Source organism: Lactuca serriola, chromosome 1 (assembly GCF_051521515.1).
Source record: "Lactuca serriola cultivar US96UC23 chromosome 1, Lser_US96UC23_V15, whole genome shotgun sequence".
In the NCBI taxonomy this organism is placed as follows: Eukaryota; Viridiplantae; Streptophyta; class Magnoliopsida; order Asterales; family Asteraceae; genus Lactuca; species Lactuca serriola.
The window spans coordinates 69750275-69769294 of NC_136408.1; the positions used below are offsets into that span (position 1 = coordinate 69750275).

At 34.6% G+C, this 19020-nt stretch overlaps 2 protein-coding genes across 2 annotated transcripts; one reads left to right on the top strand and one right to left on the bottom strand.

Moving 5' to 3' along the window:
• Positions 1–1569: 1569 nt before the first annotated feature.
• Positions 1570–6149, top strand: LOC145091179 (T-complex protein 1 subunit gamma-like). Its single transcript, XM_079028950.1, has 13 exons — positions 1570–1768; positions 2433–2494; positions 2659–2731; positions 2811–2878; positions 3101–3170; positions 3267–3335; positions 3423–3494; positions 3640–3713; positions 4136–4798; positions 4863–4988; positions 5118–5222; positions 5660–5734; positions 5816–6149. Exons 1-13 carry the CDS (start codon positions 1744–1746, stop codon positions 6002–6004), a joined length of 1671 nt encoding a protein of 556 aa, XP_078885076.1. The 5' UTR covers positions 1570–1743; the 3' UTR covers positions 6005–6149.
• A 2173-nt stretch (positions 6150–8322) lies between these two features.
• Positions 8323–11212, bottom strand: MEE40 (Pentatricopeptide repeat (PPR) superfamily protein). Its single transcript, XM_079028951.1, has one exon. The coding sequence runs from the start codon at positions 10753–10755 to the stop codon at positions 8500–8502; it is 2256 nt and encodes a 751-aa protein (XP_078885077.1). The 5' UTR covers positions 10756–11212; the 3' UTR covers positions 8323–8499.
• Positions 11213–19020: the final 7808 nt, after the last annotated feature.

Below are 19020 nucleotides of genomic sequence, written 5' to 3' on the forward strand. Positions count from 1 at the left end.
GTCCACATTTTGTCCTTTGACCTAAGAGCATGTCCCTGTGAATCAAGAGCCTGTCATTCAAGAGAATGTCTGTGTGAATCAAAAGCATGTGAATGAAGATCCTGTGAATGAAGTACCTATCAACCAAGATCCTATGAATCCAGTACCTGTTAACCAAGTGTCTGTGAATCTTGGTGTTAGAGTGCCTAAGAGCCTTGGTGTTAGAAAAAGGAAGCCTTCAGAGAGAATAAGCAAGATACAAATAAGGAAGCAGATTTTTCGAAAGGATAGCAAAGGAGTGACTGAGGACAACCCAGTTGCTTTAGACTGATTAGGGTTACTTGTTTTCTTTTGCTTTGGAAGTATGTAATAGTACACTATGTATGGTGACTTTCTTTTGTTAATTTGACAATACTACCCTTGCTTGTAACCTAACGACTTTTTATGGCCTTTAAGTAATGGAATCGGATTGTGTTTTGTCTTTTTCAATCTTTATTGGTATTAATGCATTAGTTTATTAAGAAGATTATAATGGGAATCAAATGTCAATTGTCTACTGGGAATCATATTCCCTATTTGTTTCTATCAATGTCCTTTGTCTTTTGGCTATTGAAATTACAGACAAATTCAATTATCATTGTCCTTGTCTTTTGGCTGTTGAAATTGCAGCCAAATTCAATGTAAATTACAATAAAACGTGTGCCATGTAACACTTCATTCAATATGCAATATCCATTTAATACATTCAATATAAACCATTCAATACCTACATTCAAACTACCACAATTCAATACATCATACAAAACTCTATTCAACTGTTTTCAGATAATATTACAACTAATTTCAACCCTATAACTATGTGCTTTATTATTAAGCTCTTGAACTTCTTTCTTCAAACATGCAACATCCTCTTTAATTGCTTCAAGTTCTTGTTCTAAATCCGGATTCCCAATCACATGTTAATCAATCCATTCCTAATACTCACACTTATTACCTAGTTTCTTCGAAATCAAATATAAAGATGGTAAAAAGCTTAAAATCTTTATTTATTAGAAGAAAAATCAAAAGTACAGAGGGAAATCAAGATCGACATACCAGAGAATTGGGGCAAACTTTGAACTTTTTGTTAGGGTTGTCTTTAGCATTGGATGTGCATATTCGAACTGGGAGTCGACAATCACAAAGCTCCTATTTCTTTGTTTGCGATGGAACCAGATGAACTGAGAGTCAACATCTTCTTATTCGATTTTGGGTATGGGTTCGAATGTTTTTTTTATTGAAGTTAGGGCTAGACATTGTATTATAATCAACGAAACTCAGAGATGATCCATGTAGGAGTGTTTTCTTTTAATGAGTGTCCACATAAGCAGCCATGTTAGCAAATATGACATCAACCGGTAATAATGACTTAATTCACACACAACAACAAATCCAATGGTAAAATATGAAAAAAAAAAAATCAAAAACTAAATATATACAAAATGTTTATCTTTCATGTCATTATCCCAAAAAGCAAAACATACTAAAGAAAATACTTACAAAACTTATGGGCCAACGGCCCATTTTCAAATCGTAGAAATCCCAAGTATTACGCAAAATCAAGCGCTGCGACAGAATGTTTGTTTTTGTTATTGTGTGTTCTTGAGAGTTCAGAGAGAGAGAGAGAGAGAGTGAGTGTGAGACACCACACCTGTTTCCCAAGAAGGCTAAGAGAAACCCTAGTGAATACTTCGCACATTCCATTCTACACTCGCATCTGAAGCTATGCAAGCGCCTGTTCTTGTTCTCAGTAAGTATATCTCCTTCCTCTATAGCACGCTCCACACACATATCGATGATCTTATGTTGTGATCTTATAATTTGTTAGCTGATAACGCCATTGTTAGTGGCGGTTTATGTTCCTCTGTGTAAAACTGTAAAACCAAAACTCCGGTGATGACCGTGGAAGAACGGATGGTAGAAGGTTTCCGGACCAACTTTTCACTGTAAAAGAGCGGGAAATGGCAAATAAAGACCCCAATGATTCTATATTATGTCATTGGGATCGATTCTCATTTTAGCTCTATGTCTCATTATTATCTTTGGGAGATGGAGATCGGTTATGTACGTCCTCTGTTCTCAGGATAGAGTTCCTTTTATGTGGTATTGTGCCGTAACATAGTAATTGTATTCAAATTTAGTGTGAGGTCTGAGATTTTTAGAATGTTAAACAAGAACTATTGAAATCATTTTGACTTTGAGAATATTGGATACGAATCATGAAAATGTTCATATCATTTGGTATCCGGTGTACATTAATCTGGATCTATTAGTATTAAAGAGCCAGTGAAAGTCGATATATTCAAAATCTTTTTACATGTGACAAAGTTCAAACTAACCTCAGTTAATGCATAAAACTTGGAAATGCTGATTTGTGTACTATTTGAATTGCTGATGTGACTACCATTGTACAGATGACTCGCTCACTCGTGAATCTGGAACTAAGGTCCATCATGCAAATATCCAAGCTTCAAAGGTAAACAGAACTTGATTTGTGATCAACACATTATCTTTAAAGCCTCTTTAATTCTAATAATTATAATGTCATGGAAGCTACATCATAAAAAAATTGACAGTTGCAGCACCCTAATTGCAAAAAAGATGGGACTAATATTTGACCACTTTACTTCCGGATTGCAGGCTGTTGCTGATATTATTCGCACTACCTTGGGCCCTAGGTCCATGTTAAAAATGCTTCTTGATGCTACAGGAGGTGCTTAAAAATGCTTCTTGATGGGACTAATATTTGATAACTTAATATTTTTAATTTATTGGTTTTTGTATGATGGCAGGAATCGTGGTCACTAATGATGGAAATGCTATTTTGCGTGAGTTGGATATTGCTCACCCAGCTGCAAAGGTATTTATGATTCGATAATTTTTTTATTTTAATAAAAATTCATGATCGAATCTTCAACTTGTTTCCACTCTTTCTTCTTTCTTCTGCTTGTGCTATTTTCATTTAGTTTCAACTTTAGGTAGATCTTGTCGACATTTTAATGTCCTTTCCACATAAATTCTTTTGATTTTTACATGTTTAGACAAATATAACTCATTTAAGAATTTTCTTTTACATGTTTAGTCCATGATTGAACTAAGCCGCACACAAGATGAAGAAGTTGGTGATGGAACTACATCAGTTATTGTTCTTGGTACACCTCTTTCAAAATTTTATATCATATGAATGTTTGTTCTTTTTATTATGTATTTTTTTTTATTTAATATACATTTCTTTCTTTGAATTTTAGCTGGTGAGATGCTTCATGTTGCGGAAAATTTCATTGAGAAGAAGTATCATTCTACAGTAATTTGCCGAGGTACTATTTGGATAATGTTGATATCTTTTCTTCACTTTATGCAAAAAGTCTCTAGTATTAATCATATAAAAACTATACCTTTTTCAGCTTACAACAAGGCCCTTGAAGATGCCCTTGCTGTGTTGGACAAAATCTCCATGTCTATTGATGTGAATAACCGTAAGCCCCATCACTACTTTTCAATTTTAACTCTCACCAAAACCTTATATCATCAATTAACTAAACAAAAAGACCAATTAACCATGCTTCTTTCAAGATTTTACCATTTTCAAGATTTTGTTTAAGCATGTACTTCCATCACCAGGTTCAATGATGTTGGGTTTAGTAAAGAGTTGCATTGGCACAAAATTCACAAGTCAATTTGGGGATCTAATTGCAGTAAGTATTATTTTTCTTCCTCCCCCCATGTTTTTAATTAAACTAATCCACATTTTCCGGAACTATATAAAGATCTTTTTTTTTAATATATTTTGTATTGAAAAGGCTCCTATTTTTTCTTGGATTGGGTGACGTGCAAATTGTGAAATTGCTTTATCACTGGTATCCACCACCAAAAACCTTAAAAAAAAAAATCATATATCACGATTATATTGAGAAACTGTTTGTATGTTTGGAAAAAGAAAGTTTTCAATTTATTTGCAGCATTTTGCCAGTAAAAAGTAATTTTGGAGTTGACCCATTTCAAAATAGTTGGTTATTTTGTTTTCAAGTGTAAAAAATGTCCAATTTGTTAAATGGCACCACATATTTTGTTCAGTTTCTTTTTTTTTTAATTATCCCTTTTTATAAATATCTTTTAGGATCTAGCACTTGATGCAACAACAACAGTTGGTGTTGACCTAGGCCAGGGAGTAAGAGAAGTAGACATAAAAAAATACATCAAAGTAGAAAAAATCCCTGGAGGGCAATTAGAAGATTCCAAAGTCCTAAAAGGTGTTATGTTCAACAAAGACGTTGTCGTCCCTGGAAAAATGAAAAGAAAAATCATAAACCCACGTGTCATTTTACTCGATTGCCCTCTCGAGTACAAAAAAGGAGAGAATCAAACAAACGCAGAGTTAGTCCGAGAAGAAGACTGGGCAGTTTTGTTAAAAATGGAAGAGGAATATATCATGAATTTATGCGCTCAGATACTCAAATTTAAACCCGATTTGGTAATCACAGAAAAAGGACTTAGTGATTTAGCGTGTCATTATCTAAGCAAAGCAGGAGTCAGTGCAATTAGGAGATTAAGGAAAACTGATAATAACAGGATTGCAAAGGCATGTGGGGCTGTTATTGTAAATAGGCCAGATGAGCTTCAAGAATCTGATGTGGGAACTGGAGCTGGACTTTTTGAAGTGAAAAAGATTGGTGATGAGTTTTTTGCTTATATTGTTGATTGTCAAGATCCGAAAGCGTGTACTGTTCTTCTCAGAGGCGCTAGCAAGGATCTTTTAAATGAAGTGGAGCGAAATTTACAGGTTGGTATTTGATTTTTTTTTTCAAAAATTAATTTGGTATATGATTGAATGGAATGAAAAACAGGATGCAATGTCAGTGGCTAGGAACATTTTAAAACATCCAAAACTTGTCCCTGGTGGTGGTGCCACTGAATTAACTGTTTCTGCTACATTGAAGCAAAATAGCTCATCAATAGAAGGCATCGAAAAGGTAAAATGTCTTCTTTTAAATTATAAAATTTGGAATTTTATAAATTTATTGTTTGGAAATTAAAGATTTTACTTAAAACAAAGTAATCAATTTTATTTATGTGGATTTCTTTTTTTTGGTTAAAAACAGTGGCCTTATGAAGCTGCAGCTGTGGCATTTGAGGCTATACCCCGAACCTTGGCACAAAATTGTGGTGTCAATGTCATTAGAACAATGACTGCTCTTCAGGGAAAGGCAAGAAATATTTTCTCATTTACATTCTAGTCCCCAAGTATAGTTGATTTTTGCAATTTTAGTCCTTATTTGAGGTTTTTGATCGGTCTTCCAAGTAAAATGACATTCTTAGTCCCTGTTTTCAGCTTACTTTTGCAATTTTGGTCCTTGTTTAAGGTTTTCGTAACCTTTTTGGTCCATGTTCCAAGTAAACTGACTTACCAAGGTCCATTAGTATGGCTGATTTTTGCAAATTTGGTTGCAAAAGTATAGGCATCCACTCATATTACTTGGAAGTTGGAACATAGACCAATATCATTAAGAAAACTGCAAATAAGGACAAAAATTGCAAAAGAAAACTTTTTGGGACCAAATTTGCAACAATCAGCTATACTCAGGGACCAAAAATGTAACGTACACCTTATTTAAATATAAACATTATTTTGTTGATATTACAGCATGCAAATGGCGAGAATGCATGGACAGGAATTGATGGAAATACGGGTGTAATTGCGGATATGAAAGAACTTAAGGTACAAATTACAATCTTTCTTTCTTGAATTTGAATCTTCTTCTGCTTATTGTAAATTGACAATTCTACCCTCCCTTTGAAGATTTGGGATGCATACAATGTGAAGGCGCAGACATTCAAGACAGCCATTGAAGCTGCTTGTATGCTTTTAAGAATTGATGATATTGTAAGTGGAATAAAAAAGAGGCAAGCTCCTGGATCTACTCAGCCATCGAAGCCAACTATTGAGCAAGAAGGTGATGCAGACACTGAGCAAATGATTCCCGAGTGATGATGATTAGGGAGGGGCATGTTGTCATTTACTTTTCCCCTTTTTCTAATGTTGATTAGTGTTAGGATATGGAGTGTATGTAGGCTGCTGTTGTTACATCTTGAAATTTTGGTGCTTCTGTTTTATGTTATGGGGTTCACTTTCATTTGCTACTGTTTCTTTGAATCTTGTGTTTTGTTTTAAGTTTTTTGCAAGGCTTGTGTGTTTAGTGCGGGCTTGGCCTCAAAAGCTTTAGACATGGACCTCCAATCTTAAGTAGATTATACATTTAAGAATTACAAATTGAATCCTAGGCATTTGATATTTTAAGAAGGAAAGATGTTTTTATTTTGAGTCGTTGCTAGGCAGTAGGTATAGATGCAAACTCGCTCTCAAAAGTAACTACAACGTATAGTACATAATTTAAAAAATACAATAAAAAATGGCTAACAATATTAAAATGTTTCAAAGTCTTATGTATGGTACATAATTTAAAAAATAAAGAAATATTCTAATGGTGAATAAAGATTTGAGTCATCAAGCCCGCTTTCCTTGAAGAAAGCCCTCAAAAGGGCCGAAAGTTAAACCCCTCGTCAAAGCAAGCCTAAGCCTTCATTACCATACATATGTACAGGGCCAAAACTTAAACCCCTCATCAAAGCAAGCCTAAGCCTTCATTACCATATATATGTAGGCTGAGACTTTCTTCTGGAGAATATTGGGGCACTTTTTTTTTTTTTTTTGGAAAGGAAACTTCTCTAACGAGGGTTTCCGGGTCAGCTTTCGCGTACCGATTAATTGTCCGCTGCAAACATGAAGCTTTGTCTCATGCCCTGGAGTGACTGCAGGCGAACCTCCATGGTTACAAGGACTGAGTGGGTCAATGTGTATAAGTTTAGGCTTTATTAATGTGGCTCATTTGATGATTCAATACAAGGATGTTACGAGTTTAATGGCATAGAATGTCATCTTTTCCATATAAGTTGGTTGTATAACGCTTGTTTGTTTATATAAGTAGTGTGATTTGCAGATCTTTTATTTGCTCCGTAAGGTAGCAAGAGCCAATCGACTTTTCACTAAATAGTCATAAAATTATTTTAATTGTAGAAAAATAGTGCGGACAACCGGTCAAAATTAGGTGAAACGGTTATGCAAAGTTTGTTTGTTCATACAAACAACTGGTTATAGTAGTTGTCAGCCATGCCATTCATAATGCATGACACGATTTTACCACTCTATAAATGGAGGCTCAAGATAAAGGTTTTCACTTCATCAAATTCAAATCAAAGAAGGGGAGACAACAACCAAATACAGACGTCACAAAATTAAATCCTAGATATGACATTTTACTGAATAAAATTCAACTATATTTGATGTGAAATTAAAATGACATGATGAACTTGCGCCCTAAGGTAGAAAAACAAAAGTTCATAATTTTTTTTTAATTGGTTGACAACTTAAAGGTATTTGAAATAGTTTGTTTCCAAAAAGCAATCAAAATCATTTTTGAATTAAATTAGTGTAAGACTAATTGAAAATGACATTAAATTAAAAAAATATATACAATTCTACTAAGATGTGGATTCCGTCGCGGTTGATCTTATATGGTTCGAAATATATATATATATATATATATATATATATATATATATATATATATATATATATATATATATATATATATATATACCTTGAACATATTGTTTAAATTTTATTTTATGAAGACATTAACAATGGTTTATATCAACTTTTTGATTTGTTATAAAATTATTATTTCATAAGTGATGTCAATGACTTAGTTATTATTAAGTTCATCCATATCAGTGTAATACCAACTCATCTTTCAATTATGCCACATTAGCTTTGCAATTATCTCTCACATCAATAATTAACAACACTCTTTCAAAAGTGGTTCCGAGTGACACCTCAATAGTCGATATATATAAGTGTTGTACATAAATAAATAAATAAATAAAAAGATTGTCAATTCTTTTTCTTTAAAAGAGAGAGAATTTATATTTTAATTATTATGTTAGTGTGGTGGTGTGAAAATTTTGAAAAAAAAAATGTAAAAGAATAAATTATTTAAATGAAAAATAATGATATCTTATAGTGGGATCCACAATGTAAGTCTTACAATATTGAAAGATGAAATACGATATGACATATTTTTAGAGTGATTTGGCATTGTAATTTCACATATTGAAAGATGAAATATGATGTGGCATATTTTTAGAGTGATTCGGCATAGCAAATACATCTGCAAGAGACGATGCAGATGGTCTAACACGGATATATATATAGCTGGCTGAAAGTGACGTTCCATTAAGTCCATTAAGTTAAACAAACAACACCATAATTGTTAGCATTTCAAGAAGTATATTACTTTGAAACATCATACTCCAAACCACAAAACAACACAACACTAGGGTAAAAAAAAGTTACAACACATAATATAATCGTAGAAACATAGACAACCCTACCAATCAAAAACTAGAACATACAACAAGACCTCCTCACCAGTAACCTCTCTTAGGTTTCCGAAGAGCAAGAAACCGATCCAAAGCCGCCAATGCATCCTCAAATTTGCGAATTTTAAGGTACCCCATAATCATCTTCACTTCACTATCATTAAACATAGCAGTATTCATAATCCGATCCACCAACTTAACCAAAGTCTCCTCCATTTGCAAAGCACAAAGCCCTTCAGCCAACATATAAACCGAAGAAAACTCGGGTACATATCCTTTTTCAGTCATCTCAAATACAAAATCAACCGCTTGACCAATGGGCCCACCACCCGAACAAAGCCCTTTCGCCACAATCCGATACGACACCTCATCAGGCACACAACCCTTTCCCTCCATTTCCCTAAAAAACTCCATCGCTGACTCAGCACCCCGTTTCTTAAACAACGTTTGAATCACGGGATTATACGCGTGAGGTGTCACCACCATGTTTTTCAACTGAATGCTTCTTAACAACCTACAAGCAACATCAATCCTTCCTGCTTTACATAACCCTTGAATCAAAGTCCCATAGGTTACAATATCGGGTTCACATCCGTTTGTGATCATAACTTGAACAGTGTCTGTAGCACGTTTTATGTCTCCCATTTTACAAAAATGAGAAAGAATTGAATTGTAAGTGAATTTATCGGGTTTTAGACCTTCGATTATCATTTGATCCATAAGCATGGCTGCTTCTTCTGCTTTTCTGTTTTTACAAAGCCCATCGATAAGCGTGTTGTATGTCACAACGTTTCTTGAAATCCCTTGAAGCTCCATTTGGTCGAAAATCTCCCCGGCTTCTTCAAACTTTTTGTTTTTACAAAACCCGTCGATGAGGGTATTATAGGTAATTACATTTCGAGGGATTCCAGTTGCTTCCATTTCTTTTAGTAGCTTCAAAGCTGAGTCTAGTTTACCTTTGTTACAATACCAATTGATTAACATATTGTAAGTGAACTCATCTGGTTGACACCCTTTTGTTTTCATTTCATCGAACACTTGGAGTGCGGTTTCGAATTTGCTTGATAAACATAGACCTTGGATTAAAGCATTGAAAGTGCATACATCGGGTGAGATTCCTTGACTAGTCAAACCAAGGGCAAGTTTGGAAGCTGCTTCGATTTGGTTTTCTTTACATAAACCACTGATTATAGTGTTGTATGTGATTGTATTGGGAGCACAGTCTCTTTCAACCATTTGGCTCAAAATCTCATTTGCTTTTTCAACTTTACCAATCTTACACAATCCTGAAATCACTGTGTTGTATGTGTATACATCAGGATCGGATCCTTCTAGAAGCATTACTTCTAAAATCTCTAACGCATGGTCAACATGTCCTGCTTTACATAGACCGTTGACCAAAGTGTTGAATGTAAATCGATCCGGATAAAATCCTTCCTTTGACATTTCCTGGATGAAATTCAAAGCTTCTGAAATTCGTCCCATTTTGCAAAATCCATGGATTAATGTGTTAACTGATATATTAGTGAATTCACATTGTGCTAATCCCATTTGTTCTTTGATTCTTAATGCTCCATCTAAGTTTCCTTCTTCAATGAAACCATGCATTAGTGTGGTGTATGTCTTTTCATCGGGTGTCAATCCATGGGTAGGCATGTCTTCCATCATGAGAATTGCGGGTCTCATTTGATGGGCTTTACAGAGAGCTTTTATCAAGATATTGAAAGTTGAAACATCTTTTTTGACTCTTTTACTTGACATTAGTGAGTGAACATCTTCCACTAGCTTCAATTTGTTTCCATCCACAAGAACGTTTAACAAGAAATTGAAAGTGTGTGTACCTGGTTTCACTCCGAACTCTTCTTCCATTATGAACAACACACAAATGGCTTCATCGTATAAATTAAACTTGGCAAAGCTTTCGATTAGTATAAAGAAAGTATCTTCAGCTACCTTACATGAGGATTTCTTCATGTCATCCAATACTCCCCTGATTGAATCGATTGAACCTACTTGGCCAAGCTTTTTAAGCATTTCCTCGTAGATAGACAAAGAGGGTGTGAAACTTGGTTGCTTTAAAGCCCATTTGAAGGCGTTAACCACAGAATGTTCATCTTTTTCACGACGCAGGATGTCAATAAGTTCTTTTTCTGAAGGTAAAGTGGTGAGTTGCTCATAGTGTTTAGTGGATGCAAATGTAACGAAGTTTGCGAGCTTTGTAGGAGTGAAAAGTAGAGATGGGTAGTTTAGATTTTGAGGAAGAGTCCATGGGTCGCAACTTAGACAAGATGAAAATGCCATTCAAGCTATTCAAATCAATAGAGACACCTTAACTTATACTATGACTGTGTACCACTTCAGGCAGAGAAAAGAAAACTCATTCAGGCAATTCAACAAACACCTGGTGGGCAGCTAAAATTCTCACTATTTAGCAAAAAAAATGAAAACCCTTTAAGGAAATCCAACAAACAATTAACTTATGCTACCCCGTAGCACGCTTTTGAGAAGTGTATGCTCATCTATTGCTCATGAATTCAATCAAAGAAACTTACAAAGACGAGGTAATCTAACCTGGGGAGATTACAAGCGATAAGCAAAGTAACAAAAAAGAAATCTTTGAGCAGAATCAGTGAAGGGAGGAAAGACGATTTTACTAGTGAAAAAAGAAAGAAGATTTGTTGAGAGAATCAATTGAGGTCTTCAATGGCGAAGTTAACGGATAAACCATTATAGGAGCCGCCGTCAGACCGCCAAATTCAGTAACCTGCAGCTTGTCAAATACCTATTTTACCCTCGCGTCAACTTAATTCCGAATACAAAAATATCTCTTGATTATTAAATACAGGTATAATGGTGTTGTTTGTTTTTTCGAAGCAAAAATTTAAAAAGTCTGCGGACCACCTTTTCAAACCTTTGCAGCAGAAGAGGTGGAGCAAACGGCTGCAGACTGTAATAAGAAGCGTGTTTGTTTTTGTTAACATCTGCAGACTGCTGCAGACATTAAAAAATTAAAATAAACTAATTTAATAAACTGAAAATTATTTTTAAACACAGAAAATTTAATAATTGCAGTCTTAAAACATTGAGATAATTAAATATAATATGTTATATTCTATCCGTCCCAAAATTATTGTCCATGTTTGACTTTTTAAGTCTTTCTATGTCAACTTTGACCATAAATAACTTTATTTGTGTTATATATATTTTTTTATGAAACTTATAATAATGAAAATACATTTAAAAACCAATCTATTCATATATCTTGCATAAAAAATTATATAACAAAAAGTAATTATTTAAGGTCAAAGTTGAATAAAAAAGACTTAAAAAGTCAAACGTGGACAATAATTTTGGGACGGAGGAAGTATGTTTTGTTACAATCTGTTTTTCCATTTTATTTTTTATTTCATCATTAAAACAAAATAATAGACACTTATTTAAAAAGAAAATGAAAAATGAAATTATAGACACTTATTTTAAAAAACAACATTAAAATGAATTAACTTATGTAAATCAAATGGGAGAAAAGAGTTAAAGGGATATAAATTTAATGTATTAAATGTTAAAGGGATGAAAATAGAATATAGTATATAAGTAAAAGACCATAAATGTAATATTAAATATACTTCATAGACACTTATTTAAAAAACAACACACATCCTTGTTCAATTTTTGAAAAAAAAAAAAGCGCTGATGGTTTTTTGGGGTTGGAGTTTTTTAGGTTTAGGTTTGAAGTGGTGGGAAAACGTATAACAAGCGCTTCCCCAAGACACACACGGGCGGGACAAAATGTGTTGCGCGTGTACTGCGCCGCGCAACAATAAGAGTTTTGAAGAAGTTTTTTAAGAAAAACAAACAACACCATCTATAGGAGCCGCCAACAAACTGCCAAATTTAGTAACATGCAGCTTGTCAAATACCTATTTTACCCTCGCGTCAACTTAATTTAATACAAAAATATCTCTGGATTATTAAATGCAATGTAAAAATTATATTTAGTTCGCCGGTATAGAATTATTAAGGTAATTTGGCATTTCGGTTTATTCACAGTAACTATTTTTTTGTACATATTTAGGTAACGAACCGAAAATGTAAGAGTAAATTACATGAACGGTCCTTGTGGTTTGGGTAATTTGTGCGTTTGGTCCTTAACTTATTTTTTTAACTCGGATGATACCTATTGTTTATTTTTATTGTATGTTTGGACTCACCGGTCACCATCCTATCTCTAATCCTCCTCAACTTTTATTTCATTTCTATCTTTAGTGACATCGACGTTTTCACCATCCATTCTTTTTTCGATTCTTCAACTCTAACGAACCAACACCACAATCTTTCTATTGGGTTGGGGCGGTGGAAAATTCAATGAAAAGACAGTGAGTTGTGGGTGAGGAAATATAGATATGTAGGGTTTATTAATTTTTTTTAATATATAAAAAATAAATATCTAAATAAGAAAATTAATTAAAAAAGACATAATAGTCTTTTGAGGTAAGACAGGGACCAAATGCACAACAAAAATAAACAGTAAGGATCATTCGAGTTAAAAAATAAGTTAGGGACCAAATGCACAAATTACCCAAACCACATGGACCATTTGTGTAATTTACTCTTACCATTTCGGTTTGTTCACATCTAGGTAACTATTTTTTTTATACACATCCAACTAACGAACTCTTTGGAAGTGTTCGCATATGACCATTATGACTGAATGTAACCTGCTACAGTCGGTCATAATGGTCAATGTGAACACTTCTAAGAAGTTCGTTACCTAGATGTGTACAAAAAAAAAAAAGATAATTACTCAGATGTGAACAAACCGAAAAATTAATTACCTTAATAAGTCTATTCCCCTTTAGTTCGCCGTAAAGTTCCTGAATATTCTTCTTACGCGATACAATGTTAGACTTGAGGGTATACCATGGGAAAGACGAGCGGGAACTTTGCACGCACCTCGAACATAATAACGATAATACCGAGGGTGTGGAAACCGACTGAGTCCCTGGCTCCTCTTTCTTGTTGTGATTCGTCAATTTTTTTTCTTCCAGCTGTTCCAATGTTGAAAAAAGAAATGTTTAATTTGTTTTCTTAATAATGGCTACATTTCGAAAATCTATATATAAATGTTTTATTTATTTGTTTGTTTGTTTATTTATTATTATTATTATCATTTTACACATCTATAAATGCGTCATTATTTTCATCTTCAAATTCATACCTTCTTCTATCAGTTTCTCTCTATTTTCTTTAAAAAATGAATCCCAACAATCCAACCTAAAATTCCGATAGAAAAAAAAAACAATGTTTCGAGTTCAAACACCCCAATACAATCTGAATTCCGTTGAACATTTAACATTCGACAAAGAAAAAAAGCATAAAAAAGGAATGAGCGCGCAGAAAGGCAAGAAATGGACGATATGAAGCTCTTGATGGAAAATACTGATTGTCTTTCAGGACCGATCATCGAGCTAGTTTTGAAGAAGAAGAAGAAGATCATGAAAAAATATTTCCAGTAGGTTGTTCCGTTTTTTTTAAATGTAGTTTTTTTTCTTTTTATTTTTTTTAGAAAAAACATCATAAATGGTCCCTATGGTTACCCAAAATCTGAAGGTTAGTCCCCGTGGTTTAAAAACCTCATAGATGGTACCTGTGTTTTCAAAACTTTTGACGGTTGGTCCTTATTACTAACTCCGTTAATTTTGTGCGTTAACTGAAGGGCATTTACGTCATTTCACTACCACAGGGACCATTTTTGATGTATTCTCTTATTTTTTTTTTATTAAAAAGAAAAAAATTAAATATAAACATTTTATATATAAAAAGTCTCTTTCTCTCTCCCCCCTCTCTCTCTGTCTCTCTCTCTAAAAACACATATAGAAACGGAAAACAAAATGCTGGAAAAATCAACCCAACAGCTTCATTGAGCTCCACCATCTTTTCACCATTCTTGTTCATCCAAAAGCTGATTCACCCACCTGCTATCCCTCTATACTTCTCCATTCCTATGATTTCGATGGTGGAATTGATTTATTGGTTGTTCTTGATTTTGGTTTGGAGTTGATTACAAGTTATAATTTTCATTTGGGGACGTGTTCAGAGGGAGATGACGATGGTGAAGAAGAACAGGTAGGAAGCGAGAGGAGGTTGGAGAGGTGAGATGAGCGGAAAAAGTAAAATACACACACATAGATTTCTGGTGTGACAAGGGAACTTTCATCCCTGTTCAAAAACTGATGAAGATGAAACCTTCATCCCTGTTCAAAACACCATTATAGAACCTCAACAAAATCAATCATTTAGGATTCTTGTTCCAAAACCCTTAGAAAACCTACAAGTAAATCAAAAGTTTGGCATCTAAAAAGAAACCCACAAATCAAAGGTTGGGATACGACGTTGATGCCTTTCATGAAGGCGTGCAACAATACAATGCTCGATGGGTCTTTTTATCAAGAATCCATTGGAAAAGCAACGCTCGCCTGTATGATAAAATGGCCGATTGTGGATCTGAAACTAGTTTCCAAAGATCGGGTAACAACTCAACCGCTTTATCTATAATTTCATGAAGCTTACGATATTAAGAATAATCAAGAATTCCATTGGGTAATGCAGTTTCGATTGTTTCCAATATGATTTTGCAAGATTCGACAGCTTCTCTGAATCGTCTTAGGACTTGTAACGAATTTGATTTGAGAAAAACAGCTTCGAAGAGTGTCACAATTGTCTTAGGGCTTGTAACGACTCTAATTTGAGATACACAGCAAGAATGTAAATTCCTTCGAAAACATGAAGTGCACCCTCAACGTTTCCTTTTTGATACTCTCTCTAATCGAACCAATAACGGCGATGATGACGATTGGTATTGTCTTGTTTTTTGAACCAAGAGGGCAACAATGTGGTCAGCACCCTACAATATCTCAAATTCTGCTACTAGAGCTAACAATGTGTTGGTTGTTGTCATATTCAGAATCAAGAGGGATTTGGAGATGGAGGTAAGGGCATTGTTGCAGGGTTTGTAGGGAGAACGTGGAAGTGGAGCCCAAGTCTAAATTGTTTGACATGTTATAAATATGGATCAGTAGGATGAAATATAATAGAAAGAATCAAGAAGAAAAAGATGAAGAATTTATGATGTGAACTCAAAAATCAAAAGCTAAGGATGAACTTTAATATGGTTGTTTCTATGGTAAACAAGAAAGAGAGAGAGAGAGAGAGAGAGAGAGAGAGAGAGAGAGAGAGATAGGGAGGGAGGGAGAGAGAGAGAGACTAAATAATTATATTTAACTTTTAAAATATATATCATAAATGGTCCCTGTGGCAGTGAAATAACGAAAATACCCTTCAGTTAACGGACAAAACATAACGGAGTTAGCAATAAGGACCAATTGTCAAAAGTTTTGAAAACACAGGGACCATCTATGAGGTTTTTAAACTACGTGGACTAAACTTCAGATTTTGGGTAACCATAGGGACCATTTATGATGTTTTTTATTATTTTTTTATTTATAATGTTGGTTGTTTTCTAGTTTTTTTAATCTAGTTTTTTTATGTACTTTTTATTTTAAGCAATGAAGTATTTTAATTTTAATTATTTTTTGTGTTTATTAATCATTTTTAAGAAATTATACTTATTTTTTAAGTTATAAAGCTTAAAATTCAATTATTTTTTCAAAAATAAAAATAAAAAGTGAAATGTGATCATTTCCTACATTTTGGTGAATGAAAGAAGAGTGAGGACCGGAGGGTCCAACTCGAGTTGTGAGACCGGAGGGTCTTCACTAAGACACATTGATCGGAGGGTCCTTATCGAGATATAGCCATGAGAGGCTAAATATTTGTGTGTGGTATTTTGGGGAACTCACTAAGCTTCGTGCTTACAGTGTTTGTGTAAAATGTGTTTCAGGTACATCTCAGGATCGCGGGAAGACACTGACATGATTATACACACCAGTCTGAGATATTGTTTTTGAGGATTCTAGGATATTATCAAACATTTTTTTGTCTTGTGTTTTGAACAACTTATAAATTGGTGTTTTGAGAAATGTGAGATTGTGTTTTATGTGGTTTTAAAAATGAAAAAAATTATTTGAAAACTTAGTGTTACAATATATATATATATATATATATATATATATATATATATATATATATATATATATATATATATATATATGGTACCCGTCAGGGCCGATTTTGGGTACGGGTATGGGTACCCGACAAGTAGAACCATCCCTATCTCCATCCCCATCCCGGCTTTTTGAATTCGAGTAATACTCATCCCCGTCCCCGTCTCTGATTAACTCGGGGATTTACCTGGTCAACTCGGTTTAGGGTTTCGAGTACCTATCGGATACATGCTTTTTTGCCATCTCTACTTTCCAGTCGACGTCCACCATTACCACCACCATGACCACCTTATACTTACACTCCAACACCACCACATTTCCTATTACCCACCAATGTCACCATCACAGAACACTGACATCTGATTTTCGATCAGAACACAGACACAACCAAAATATCACTCTCAAAGACCAACACCACCATCGGATCTCCACCATCTTCATAAAACACCGTAACCTCCATCATCCTTACCGTCATTCTACATCGTCATCCATCCTCACCATCAAAGAACCACCATTACAACCACAATAAAAATTGAAACCACATAGACCTTGTAAAATCCCGAAAAGTATGAGGTAAAGAATTCAATTTTAATTCAACCAAAACATTGATTATATTTAAGTCAAAGTTCAATATCCTTTTTCTAAATATTCAAAAGTACTTTATAAGAAAATAGTTATCAGAGTACAATCCCAAAATCATCATAATGCAGAAACATGGGTGGATGTGCTGCGATCAGGCCAGGCCCTTCCCTTTTAAACCGGGAGTACCTGAAACCATAACCATACAAACCGTAAACACAAAACTTAGTGAGTTCCCCAAATTACCATATACCATACATGTCAACATATGCTGGGCCCCGCCCTCCATCGGGTCTCGCTCGACATCAAGCCCCGCTCGGTATACAGATCTGTCGCTTATCATGCCCCGCATAGCATCGAGCCCCGCCCGGTATCAAACACATGTGATAATCACAAAGAGAATAACATAAAATATAGTCCTCGGGCCCCACCCGGTATCGAGCCTCTCTCGGTATACCTATGAATGTATAACAAAGGCAAGAGTCATGTAGACATCCAGGATCCTAACATAATAAACAATGGGCCGACATTGGTGGCTTCGACCACCTAAACATAGTGAAGAAACTCACCTCAATTTGCTGATAATCAACTGACTGCTCAGGTCGATGAACTGGATAACCTTGCACCACCTAACAATAAATATGATCTTAGTCAATAATTACCCCGATACCCAAAATCTAAGGCCTACTCCATAAACCAACATCCTAAAGGGTAAAAGACCATTCTACCATTTTCTTACTTGGTCCAAAACCAAGGCCCAACCTAATTGCAAAAAAACCTAAAATGACAAACCAAAGCCCAATATGGCCCAACTTCCTAATTGGGCCTAAAAACTCTAATAGGACCAATACCAAAAAAAGCCCACAACCTAACCATGGCCCAAAATCAAAAGCCCAATGGCCTAACAAGGCCCAAACTTAAAAGGGCCTAAAATTGATGAATTGGGGAGTACGTCCTGTGTACTCGCGACGTAAGCCCCGTGTACTCAAACCTGAAACACGACAGTAATCCTCATCAACGGTCAGCTGAAATGCCCTTCTGTAACATCCAAAAAATTCAATAAATTTTTAACTTTTCAAAATATCCCCTTTTCTAATAGAAGTTTTACAAAACCATTGCTTTCAAAAAAATATTTTATAATTAGAGTCTCCTAAGATCAAATCAATTGAAAATCAAGGGTGTATACGGTTGTTGTACGTGAGAATGAAGATGGTGCAACCGTTGTCAGCTCTATCTTTCACCACAGGTATAAATCTTGAAAAGCTTGTAGCTGTTGGATAAGGTGTCTAAGTCCATAACTATATTTGGTATGTATTTGACCCGGTTTAGCATGGTCCATTTGAGTTGCATGACATCAGAACAATTGGATAGACAAATGAGAAAAGAATACTTATGATTTGTTAATATATTATAAGTTCTAATATATTAATATGAAATCATATTATTTAATTAGTATTGATCAAAAATTAATTTGGAATTAATTTTGTGATCAAAAGAGACTAATTAAATATATGGAGATTGATTGTGTAAATCATTCATTCTTATATAGTGGACTTATGATCCATGATTCATTATGATGGGCTAAAACCCATAAGGTGATCCATGGAGGTTAAAACCCATGGATCATGGAGGAAATGAAAAGTCATGCACATTAGGGTTTACATGGTGTAACCCTACATGTGGCACACTATAAAAGGACCCTATAGGCTAGCAAAATTGACACTAAGACTAGAACAAAGAGGGCTAGCTGATTTTGTGATGAAGTGTTCTTCTCTCAAGTTATTCCAAGAGTTTTGGTGTTGTGTGAAACATTTGAGGCATCACATTTGGGGTGCTAGGCTCACAAGGTCTTAAGGAATCAAAG